General features: G+C 40.2%; 1 protein-coding gene across 4 annotated transcripts in view; it reads right to left on the bottom strand.

Moving 5' to 3' along the window:
* The window catches only part of LYN (LYN proto-oncogene, Src family tyrosine kinase), a 123,173-nt gene that overhangs the window by 61,263 nt on the left and 49,172 nt on the right, over positions 1-12,738 (bottom strand). Inside the window, exons 1-2 of one of the 4 annotated variants that reach the window (XM_073631643.1) lie at positions 11,187-11,290; positions 7,832-7,911 (exon numbers count right to left, since the gene is read on the bottom strand). In XM_073631643.1, coding sequence (XP_073487744.1) covers positions 7,832-7,906 — 75 coding nt within the window. In that variant the 5' untranslated portion in view covers positions 7,907-7,911; positions 11,187-11,290. Of the gene's footprint in view, positions 1-7,768; positions 7,912-11,186; positions 11,291-12,738 lie in introns of those variants that run through there. The other 3 variants (XM_073631641.1, XM_073631642.1, XM_073631640.1) reach the window with 3 other exon arrangements.

Here is a 12,738-nt window from a genome sequence, read left to right as displayed (position 1 = left end):
AACTGGCATTCCACCTATAAAAAGAACAACAAACAGGAAAAGAGGGCAATTTTCTGTGGCTCAGGTATTCATGGGTTTTCACAGAGTATGTTCTTCTCGATCCAGCCAGTCGGACGCCGCAACAGGATTCTCAAAGAAGTGAGTGCGATCATTTGCTGTTATCCTCAGTTTTGCAGGATAGAGCAGTGCATAGGAAACATGATAGCGTGGCAGACGCTTCTTGATACCTTCAAATTGTGCACGCTTATGTTGTAGTTCAGCAGAGAAATCTGGCTAGAGAAAAATCCTGACATTATCAACCTTCATTGCTTCACCCTTGGTTCTGGTCTGGTAAAGGATAGCATCCCAGTCTTTAAAACTCAGGAGTTTAAACAGAAAAGGCCGTGGAGGTTCTCCAGGGTGTGGGGGCCGCCCAGGGACACAACGCGCCCTCTCAACTGCAAACATAGGGGAAAACACTTTCCGGCCAAAAGCTTCAATAAGCCAGCACTCTATGGAAGCCACAGGGTTCTTTCCTTCAGTTTTTTACGGGATGCCCACAGCCCGCACATTATTTCTTCTAAGCCTATTCTCCATATCTTCCAAACGTGCAGTGTGACCAGAAGTTAAGGCCTCAACCTGTCGCACTTCATGCTGCAATGGAGAAACATCATCTTCAATAGTACTCACACGGCCCTCCAGTACGGTCTCTTAATTTCTGCATATCTTGTCTGATTAGTGCAACTATTTTCACTCCTTTAAACTCATTAGTGAGATTAGACAGGTTAGTATTGCAGGAGGTGATTGCAGTAAATATCTCTCTGAGTGTAGGCTCAGGGTCCTGTGTACTGATTACTGAGACCAGGAGAGCAGGAGTACTCACTGTGTCCCATTGGAGCTCAGCAGGGTCATCCAGCCATGCAGGATTGTTCTCGTGGTGATCCAGAGAAGCTTCTGAGGATACAGCCGTCAACTTGGCTGGGGTGTCCTTGTTCAGTGTCCTGGCAAACAGCTTTTGAGCTTCTTCTTCTTTGGCTGGCTGGGGTAGACTGGCGCCATTTTGGATCGCATGGTCCGGCCCTGCAAACTAATCTTTTCCTCACTTAGACATATCGCTGAGGGACAGGAAAGACACCGAAAGACACCCGGGGCAAGGCTGAGTGTAGAGCCGGTAAGCAGCGGTGGATGCTCGGCTGTTAAAGGAGGATTTCAGGGTGAAAGACAGGAGATCCGGCAGAGAGAGCCTTCAACACGTCCTACTCCATGTGCCGCAAGCAGTGTTGATTGAGAGAGTGAAGTTCCACTTTAAAATCCATACCAGACCCTGTTTTTTTGACAATTTTTTATTGCCGGAAATTTTTACATTCGGCTGATGAATCATGGTTTGTTAGGACACCGGCGAGGGTTTGCTCCTAGCAACGGATGCAAAAATGGACCATTTGTCCATTGACGTCCATTTGGGTTCGCCTCCATTTTTTAAACGGAAGAAAAATAGGCCTTTCTTCCATTTAAAAAAAAATCTGTTAACTAAGACAGATGTCAATGGATGTCAACGGATGACCATCCGCTAACATCCACTTGCAGATAGGAATACATGGGTGTACGTTTTTTTCTCCATTACAAATAGAACGCCCGTGAAAGGGGCAGAAGAACCTATAGGACAGCCTTTATCATCTAAACAATGTGACATGAAACTGCACATGAGACATGACCTTATGAACTTTTGCCCAACTGATTCATGTTTCATTTTGTGTACAGTCCAATCAGATTAGTACCCAACCATGTCATCTATGACACAGTGGTCATGTGGTTTTGTTTATATAAAGTCAGTGACAGCTACTAAAGTATTTCTTTCTGAATGCACTCACTGTGTACATACCACATGCACAGATTTTGATGATTGAGTGCCTGCTTCAAAAACTCATTTAAAACTGAACAAACGGTGTATAAAATACAAGTCAAACCCTAGTAATCACACTTCCAGCCCTTAATAATAGAAACATGTGCCAAAACTCTACAGTTAAACCACATTCTCAGCTGAGACCATAACGGCACTGTATAGCCCAGGAACCACACCCGCTTTCTTATATACATTGTCTGTTTTTCTGATCATGTGAAGTGTTTACCAGAAGTTTACTAAAGAGGAACACTGCACACTGAGCTGAGCTGCAAATTCTATTTTTCACTGTAAATGTCTGTTTGGCATTATTCTCAAGAGAAAATATACTTCCTTATTAGCATCATGTAACCTGGTTAGCATGTCTCCGTTACAATGTATACCCATCTTTTTCTTTCCTTAGCACACAAAAGGATGGTAATCACATTAACAGTGCAAGAAAAGATACAGCTGACATCTTCAATAATACTATATATACTATACTGTAATATAGAAAAAAACTGCGCTATACTATAAATTGTGTATGAATGCACAAAAATAAATTATACATATCATAAAATGGTGAAATATAAAATCTGAAAAACTCCTCTCATTTTCAGATTTTATATTTCACCATTTTATGATATGTATAATTTATTTTTGTGCATTCATACACAATGTATAGTATAGCACAGTTTTTTTCTACTTATTTGGCATTTTTTGTGTGTATCCCACAGTTGAACTGCTGCTTTTCTGGGGGGTTTTTATATAGTGGTAGTACTAGCAGTATTTTTTTTCATTTCCTATATACTGTAATATAATAATATACAGTGGGGAAAATACGTATTTGATTCCCTGCAGATTTTGTAAGTTTGCCCACTTACAAAGAAATGAAGCGGCTGTAATTTTTATCACAGGTGTATTTTAAATGATAAAGACAGAATATCAACCAAAAATCCATAAAAAAACACATGATACAAATGTTATAAATTGAGTTGCAGTTCAGTGAGTAAAACGAGTATTTGATCCCAAAGCAAAACATGACTTAGTCCTTGGTGGAGAAACCAACCCTTGTTGGCAAGCACAGAGGTAAGACGTTTCTTGTAGTTAGTGACCAGGTTTGCACACATCTCAGGAGGGATTTTGGTCCACTCTTTTTTCTTCTCTAAATCGTTAAGGTTTCTTGGCTGTCGCTTGGCAACTCGAAGTTTCAGCTCCCTCCATAGATTTTCTATAGGATTAAGGTCTGGAAACTGGCAAAGCCACTCCATGACCTTAATGTGCTTCTTCTTGAGACGCTCCTTTGTTGCCTTGGCTGTATGTTTTTGGTCATTGTCATGCTGAAAGACCCATCCATGACCCATTTTCAGTGTTCTGGATGAGGGAAGAAGGTTCTAATCCAGGATTTTACAATACATGGCCCCATCCATTGGCTCCTCAATGCAGCAAAGTTGGTCTGTACCTTTAGCAGAGAAACAGCCCCAAAGCATAATGTTTCCACCTCTGTGCTTGACTGTAGGGATGGTGTTCTTAGGGTCATAGTCAGCATTTTTCTTCCTCCAAACACAGCGAGCCCCCCTCCTCAAGAAGACACATGAACAATCATGCCAATGAACATATAAATGATTCAGAGAAGGATTGGGAGAAAGTGCTGTGGTCAGATGAGACCAAAATTGAGCTTTTTGGCATTAACTCTTCTTTGGAGGAAGAGAAATGCTGACTATGACCCTAAGAACACCATCCCTACAGTCAATCACAGAGCTGGAAACATGATGCTTTGGGGCTGTTTCTCTGCTAAAGGTACAGGCCGACTTTGCCGCATTGAGGGGCCAATGAACGGGGCCATGGATTATAAAATCTTGGATGAGAACCTTCTTCCCTCAGCCAGAACACTGAAGATGGGTCATGGATGGGTCTTATGGCTTTCTTTCAACAATGGCTTTCTTCTTGCCACTCTTCCTTAAAGGCCAGATTTGTGGAGTCCACGACCAATAGTTGTCCTGTGGACAGATTCTCCCACCTGAGCTGTGGATCTCTGCAGCCCCTCCAGAGTTACCATGGGCCTCTTGGCTGCCTCTCTGATTAATGCTCTCCTTGCCCAGCCTGTCAGTTTAGGTATATAGCCATGTCTTGGTAGGTTTGCAGTTCTGCCATATGCTTTTCATTTAAGAATGATGGATTGAACAGTGCTCCGTGAGATGTTCAAAACTTGGGATATTTGTTTGTCACCTAACCCTGCTTTAAACTTCTCCACAACTTTATCCCTGACCTGTCTGGTGTGTTCCTTGTCCTTCATGATGCTGTATGTCCAGTAAGGGTCTCTAACAAACCTCTGAGGGCCTCAAGGAACAGCTGTATTTATACTGAGATTAAATTACACACAGGTGAACTTTATTTACTAATCAGGTGACTTCTGAAGGCAATTGGTAACACTAGATTTTAGTTAGGGGTATCAGAGTAAAGGGGGCTGAATACAAATTCACGCCACACTTTTCACATATTTATTTGTAAAAAAATTTGAAAACCATTTATCATTTTCCTTCCACTTCACAGTTATGTGCCACTTTGTGTTGGTCTATCACATAAAATCCCAATAAAATAAATTTACCTTTTTGGTTGTAACATACACACACACACACACTGATAATATATAATACTATTCTTTTTGTGAATAGACAAGGTGTCTAAAGCAGATCTTTAAATTCTTTTAATTTTAATGTAATGAAAAAATCCAAAATGTTTTCATCTTTCGTTCTGTCACCCTATGTTCACACTCTTGCTTTTTGTGTGGGCTGCGTTTGCACGGCACGGCAGCCCATTCAAATGAACGGGCTGCCGTGCCTCTGTTTCAGCAAAAAAAAGGTGCAGTGCATTTTCACTGTGGGTGGTTGTGGGTGCGGGAATCGCTGCAATTCCCGCTCCCACAGTCACACACAGAGATGTGAACATAGGGTTGGGTTGGCCAGGATGTGAGAAGAGACAGACGTGTTCAGCCTGAGCTCCCGTCATCCGTGTACACAATCCGCCTGCATCCTGGTTTTCCCCCAGGCCATCCTGCTAAGCAAGTACCTTCCTGCTATTTGGGGGGCTATCCCGGTCCTTCCTATGACTGGGAAGCGTAATTCGGCTAAGGCAGCCACTCCCATTCCCCGAATTCCGCCACCGAACACTCATGCGGCGGCCATCTTGCCTGTCATATCATTGCCCCCGGCCTCTGTAGTGGTACAGATGGACTCCTGAATGGTGGCGTTCTGGACATCGGACCCAGAGGGGTCACCTGCAGCCCCGCGGGCAGCACCGGAGCTGCTGGGAGAGCAGTCCACCGCAACGATCCTGGCAGCCATTGCGAACAGTAAGTCTTCTGTGGAGGGGAAGATCGACACCCTAACAATCAAATGTGGGCTGATAAGGCAGGATATGGATAAATTCAGGGGCCGCCTTACTGAGGCAGAGCAGCGCATTTCTGCAGTGGAGGACACGGCTGTTTCCACCGCATAAACTGTGGTGGAGTTGCAGCAGCAGGTCAAGATCCTTATGGCCCATTCAGAGGACGCAGAGAACCATCTCAGGCATAACAATGTCCGGGTGGTCGGGCTTCCGGAGGGTGAGGAGGGCACCAACCCTGTGGTGTTTGCAGAGGTCTTTTTCAAAAAGCTCCTGGGCCTACAACATCTGTCCCCAGTGTACATCGTGGAGCGAGCAAACAGGGTGCCTACTGGGTGGAGGCCTGCTGGTGCGTGGCCACGTGCTTTTCTAAAAGTATCACAACAAAAAATTGGGTGGCACTTTCCTCTCATTCCCCTTCAAACCTCCACTCCATGGCTTAACTTTCCCTACGTGGTTGGAAAAAAAAAATAAAACAGAGGAGTACAATCAGAGAGATTGTACAACTTCAATTATGGAAGTTGACTTACGAACCAATTGATGTTTCGAGACTTGTTTTCTCTCTTTTGTATCTTCTAATATTTACCAGCACAGTCTGTTATCCGACATCTATGTACTGAGATGCTGGTTATCATGTACTGTATGGTATTATACAGTTTTTAATCTCGCTAATGACTGTATGCTCACTGAAAAATAAAGAATTTAAAAAAAAATGGGTGGCAACATCTCTGACACCAAACCTTCCACTATAAAAACAACACTACATTTCAAACCCTATACTCATTCACATGGGGGGCCAGGATCTGGGGGTCCCCTTGTTAAAGGGGCCTTCCAAATTCCGATAAGCCCCCCACCCACAGTCTCTTACAACCACTGGCCAGGGTTGTGGGGACGAAGCCCATCAACTTGAGGATAAGGTGCTTTGGGGAGAGGGCCCCTGCCCCAAAGCACCCCCCCTTCATGTTTAGGGCATGTGGCCTGGTATGTTTCAGTAGGGGGGGCGTGCTTGGTGATTTTTTTCTTAAAGATTTTGGCGTTGGTGGTTCCCCTCAAAATCCATACCAGACTTAAGGATCTGGTATGTTTTTTTGGGGCGCCCCACGTCTTTTTTTTTTAATTTTGGCGTAGGGTTCTCCTTAAAATCCATACTAGACAAAAGGGCCTATTATGGATTGGGGATGGACCCCCACACCGTTTTTCGCACATTTTTTTTTATTGCCGCCAATTATTTTATTTTATATTTATCTGTTGTTAAGGATGCAGCGGCTGGCTTCCCGGCCCACTCTTTAACAACCAGCTTATCACTGGACACCTGCATTTAGCAGAGTTTAGAAGAGTTTAATAGAGTTTAGGAGCTGTCAGCATTATTTCTGACAAAACTCTGCTGCTCCAGAACACGTTGCAAGAGGGTTTTTTTCTGCCATTAAACTCTTCTGCCAAAAAATGTGCATAAACACATAGGATAACATGCAGGGGTGTTTAGAGGCAGTTAAAAAAAAGTCTGATGCTCAAAACACACCCAGTGTGTAAGAGGCATAAAAGTAAAAAAAAAGTCTGAACGAAATGACCTACTGCTTTCTTTGTTCTTTATTACCGTCAATTGACAGTCAAATAATTGAAGGTATTTTTAGGCTTTCCAGTATGGGATTATGGTAAAAAAAAAATACTCCAAACAGGCACTGACTCTGACAACTATATAGTCATACAAGATTGGCTTAGAACTACAGTATATACAGGCTCCAGTAATATGTGTGGCCCTAACACTAATCCCTAACCTGCCATCATGACTGCAGACATTTTAGTTACTTTAGATATTGAGGAATCAGTGTCTAGCTGTAGATTCTGTACCCCTGTACTTTTCCCTGTGTTCCTGTAAGTAGGTGGCTGGTGGATCACCACAAAGTATTATGAGAACCTTGTATCATGCAACCGGAGTGCTGCTTCAAAAGGCCTTCTCACTTTGCTTCATGAACTGATCGCTATTGTATACAGGTAGATTCATTAAAGGCTTACAATGCTGGATTTTATGGAAGAAAATTCCTTTTTTGTTGGCTAAGCTTTAATCACAAAATTCCATAAATGTGACAGCATCAAACCCAAGTGACAATTTAAATCATCTTTGAGATTTGATCATCAGTACTAGATAAACACATAGATCAAGCTGTTTAGACTACAATCGTTCATCCACTGGCACCTTAAACCACTGGATGTCAAACTTAAAATATATCAGATGTATAGTCTCTTATTAGGTTTGCATTTGTTTCTGCCTGGACCAAGACAAAAAAATACAATTTGAAAAGTAGGAATGTGTTTAAAAAAGGCTCACTGGAAGCAGTTACCATAGGCCAGAGAATGACTCTTTGTTGTTGAACTTACAAGTTTTAAATGCAAGCACAAAAACAGCTGTGGAGCCAAAGGCTGATTTTTATAACCCCAAGGAAGAGACTGGATTGATGTAAGGGGAAAAAAAGAGAAGATGAGGAGCAAGCCATGCTAAGGTATGTTTTCTTCCCTTGGCTATCTACTTACTGGCCTTTGCTGTTTATTGGATGTTGGATCTGGTACATAAATAGTTCGATCAGGGCTACGTACGGGATATTGCTTCGTATCACTGCTCTTTCCAAAGTTAGAACGTTGTTTTTTCGATTTTGATTGGAGGCATCCCATATTTTCTGTATGAACACAAGAACATAAAAAAATTGTTGTTTTTTTCTAGAGCTGCTGCAAGTACTGTAGCGAATAGTACATTTTTTTTTTCTCTATTAATGCCCAAACTTAGGTAGAATGGAACAAAGTTCAATATTCTAACTCCTTCTAAACACCATAGTTTATGATAGATTTTTAAAATTAAGGACTTTTATTAAAGAAACAAAATACCCCTATAAGGCATAATACATGGAAATTACAAAAAATAATAAAACAGCAATAGCAACAGATCACATCACAGCTGATAATAGTAAAAGATCAAGCTAATAATAGTAACAGGATAAAACAAAATTAAGGAAGCATCTTATTAGTTGCTAAGCGAAAAACTTTTGCAGGCGTCTAAAAATGTGCTTCACTTTTGCACAAGGATATCCAAGAGTCATATACTCTTCAATGCTTGTAACATCCCTGTGCTGATTTGCAAATGCTAAATGTATTGCAGTCCTCCCTATGGAAACATAAACAGAAATTTTCGTACAGACACTAGTTGGACCTCTAGTGTATTTTGTCACAAACAAGGTCACGCTGTAATTACTTTTTTTCCACCAATAGCTATCAGGTAATGTTGTCTCTTAATGACAGTGACTGGTCACAGCAGCATATCTATGATATGCATATACTGCACCATGTAGGAGTGACTACAGGGAAATACTAGAATGTTGGTCATTTTTTTTCAAATTTTGAGTGGTTTCCCATAGATACAACAATTTTCTCTAATTCACGCATTGCTTATTCTAGTGTGATTCTGAATCTTCTATGATCCATGTTCACTAGCAAACTTTTTTAACTTATCCCAGAATCTGTAAACAATAGTTGCTTTGGGGATCATCAGTTCTCAAACTTCTATGTTGTATTAACAGCAGTGCCTGGTTAAGGCACTCCCCAGCCCTGCTGATTGGACACTTAGGGATCAGCAGTGCAGTGATGAAGTCATCTGCTTCCTTTGCTGTCAGGATATTCACTGCCAGCACATGTGCACTGCGTCACAACCGGTGCAGGGAATGACAACAGGCTCACAGATTCATTCAGATACATTAGTTGCATTTTAGAAATGATTTTAATGATTTGCAATACCGTATTATGTTAATTCTTTTACAGCAGATCAACGTTGTATCATTTTTTTCTCTCTTTTTTTTATTATTAGATGTTATATGAAAAGTAGCATGAAAAATATTCCATTCTGTTAACTGTATGTAGTACTGATACCAACATTCTTTTCTTTACGTCATGCCTAGATTTATTGTTTCTTTACATGCAAACCAAGAGAAAGGACGTCTAATAAAAAAAGTCTAAAGAAAGTGACAGAGCTAGGGACAACCTACAAAAATGATTTTTTATATTTGATGATGAATAAAATATGATATTCACTTTGCACATAGAACACCCAAACGTTCAACTGATAATACTAATATAATATATAATTCATTTATTCCTTAAAGCTGCATTATGTACAAAATTTAAGTAAAGTTCTTTGTTACTGATCATCAACACAATTGGTTATAAGCATGTGTAAAATGTTAGAAGTATGTTATAATAACAAAACAATATATTTACACCAGATTCATTGCAAATAATATACATTACTGCATGTACCTTTTTTTTCCTAAATAATAACCCTCGCAGTAAGTCCCAATTGAAATCAGCAGTTGTTTTTTTATTGTAGGTGTGCATATGACTGGTTAATAAAATTCAGTTCTTGTTAAAGATGCCAGTTGTTAAAGCATTTGTTACCCCGACATTTCCTATTCCTGATATGTGCCTGCTATACCATGTACTTGTATGAAAAAGTATCCTGTTCTCTTTGTATTGCTTCCTTTGTGTGAAATCCCTGGTGTTCCTGCCAGTCCCTCTGCTTTCCTATTAAAAACTGACCACACTATGCTAGGAACCCAGCCTGCTCTCCTCCAATGGTCAGATTTGCCCTGGCACACCTCGCCTGCACAGCCTTTCACTGAGTACTCCCCCAGCTGAGAACAGAGAGAATGTGACCACTTATAAGAAAGGGGAAAAAAATGAATTTATATTTTTTTTATATTCATGGACAAATGTTTTGCCTTTAATTTCTATTTTAAACTGAATGGTTTGTTTTACAAGGTGATCGTGCACAATGACTTTAACTTGAAGAAAAATAACAGCAAAAAGGTCTAAAAATATCCAACAGCAATTGGCTGTGTGTCCCCATAACTGGACAACCTGGGATGCCTAGTTCAAACTGCTGGTACCAATAGACATTGGCTATGTTACCCAGTCTGCTTGAAATCAGTATTCAAGAGCAATGATCATCATATGTGCCATTAGAATTTATACAAAGGGGTTACCCCTAATAGATTTATCATCCAACCAATCGAAGATTAAAAAAAAACATTTTTTAATTTTTTTTTTTTTTTAATTGGAAAACACAATATTGAACAGTAAACAAATTAAACAAGGTCGGCTGCAAGTACCAGGAAGAGATGGCCAGCACCCTGATGGTGCGTCATGACACATGCACAGTAGCCTCCAGAGATACTTCACGTGAGTTTCACAGGAGGCTGAAGGCAAGTGACACATCGTTCTTGCCTAGGTGAGAATAAGAAGAATATTAAACAAAAAAAAGTTAATAAAAAAAAAGAGCAACTTGTTATTTTGAGAGAGGAGGGGTTATGGATGAGATGGCAGAAAGTGGCTAGTGAGAGTTAAAGTCTACTTAAACCTACTCAGATAACATCTACAAAAATGTATATTCCTCACCCCTGTAAGCAATTCGATTTTTATTTTTTTATTATTATTATAAATAGGGACAAGATAGGAATTACAGGAAAGTCTCTTCATTGAATTCACTAACAGATATCAATAAAAAAGGAGGTTTTAATCTTATCCTATTTAACCTAAAATTCAATATGGAAGTAGCTGGAGTTGGGATTCAATGGACATTATAGCATCTTGTGTACTAAAACTCATAAAGAAAAAATTATATTTTTAACATGAATTGCATTTTACTAAGCTCAAAATAAAGCAAATTTATTCCGAAAAGTACTAAAATTTAGCTACTGATTTACCATGTCAAAGCAGGAAACTAAAGTGCTGGGGACTACTCAAAATTTGTCTGCCCCTAATAAACAAAATAGTATAAAGCGTTTCTTATTTTACATATACTACGTTTGTGAATTGTAGGGTGCCACATAAAAATAAAAAAAAGACTTACTACAGTACACTTTTAGAACTTAATAAAATCAAGGTTCTATATGGTGATATTACTTACAGCCTGGGGGGGTCCTAAGACTTGCGGCGATGTCTTAAACAGCCACTTGATACATAATTCAAGATCTTTACAGGTCTGTGGGGAATCTTTGAACAATCATGTGAAGGACCTTGTTTTTACCATATTTTGTTCATGCAAATGTTTCATGAAGAAAATATTTTCAATTCCCTTTTCTGCTTTTCTGAGTAGATAAGGTTGACGGCACTGAAACAGGAAGTTTTGCTCTCGACATGAGCAGATTATACATAGGAGTGTAACCATTACAAAATCAACATTTAGCTCTTTAAGGGTTCCAGCCGACTGGTGACTGCATGGGAGTTTGTCCTTATATACAAAAACATTTACACCAATCCCTGGTCCAAAACATCCCAGACCTGCAGCTTAACAACAGACACACACTTACACACTGGGGGAAATTTAGCTATTAAGCTATATACAGAATTAAACACATGATTGGCACAGATAAGGCAGCCTCTTATATTATAAAGGATTTCCAACAGATTTGTATGTGAATGCAATCCCTATGCCCGCAATCCTGGACAACCAACTGATATAATTTTCTGCAAATGATTTATAGCTGAACCTGCGACACATCAAGCGTTGGCATCCTACATTGTCATGAATGATCCATCTGAGTCCCACATAACAAATTTGCCTTAGATCTCACATTTTGTTGTTATGGCTTCTAGGCTTATTTAAGGGTAATTCTACCCAAAGCAGATATTTCATTTTTTGTAGATATTGGAGAGTGACACCATGGTTTCTTATGTCTTCAGGGACTCCAATGTTAAGATTTCTTTGTTTGCGTTTTCTTGTGTTTCATTATGGGGATGTTCCATCACCCATACTTGTATTTTTTTATTTAACTTTTTCTATGAGGTATGCAATGCAATGTGGGAACTCCTGGAGGCACTTGGGTTTCACCGTGGATGGAACCAGAGCAAGGAACCATGGCAGGATTACCTTTGCTGCTGCAGTTCCCAAGAGATAGAAAAAGACAGTGGGTGCACACCAGTCTCCACCTATAACTAAAATATTATTATTGGCTGGAATGGTGCTTTAATGAAGCAGTGCAAAGTGTGATGACTGTGCAAAGCAAAGTAACTCACAGCAGCCAATCACATTTTACTTAAATACCAGAGTGTCAGGTTGGTTTTGGAAATCTTTACCCCTTTTTATTAAAATATTAGCTGTCAATGTAAACAGACAGATCCCCGTTCTGTCAGGGGAGGATAGACAGATCGTCTGTTCTTAGTGATTAGGAACAGCAATCTGTCTCCTCCCCCAGTCACTACACTGCCCCCACAGTTAGAAACACCTCCCTAGGGAACACTTAACCCCTTGATTGCCCCCTAGTGTTAACCCCTTTCCTGTCAGTGACATTTATACAGTAACCAGTGGCTATTTTTAGCTCTGATCACTCTATAAATGTCAATGGTCCCAAAAAAGTGTCAAAAGTGCCCGATCTGTCTGCAGCATTTGATTTCCCTATTCACACTAAAAGTGTGGATGGAGGAATCTCCACTGCTGGCTATTGTATTTAGGCAGCCCA

Source organism: Aquarana catesbeiana, linkage group LG05, assembly GCF_042186555.1.
Source record: "Aquarana catesbeiana isolate 2022-GZ linkage group LG05, ASM4218655v1, whole genome shotgun sequence".
Taxonomy (NCBI): Eukaryota; Metazoa; Chordata; class Amphibia; order Anura; family Ranidae; genus Aquarana; species Aquarana catesbeiana.
This window is presented reverse-complemented; position numbering and strand designations above follow the sequence as displayed.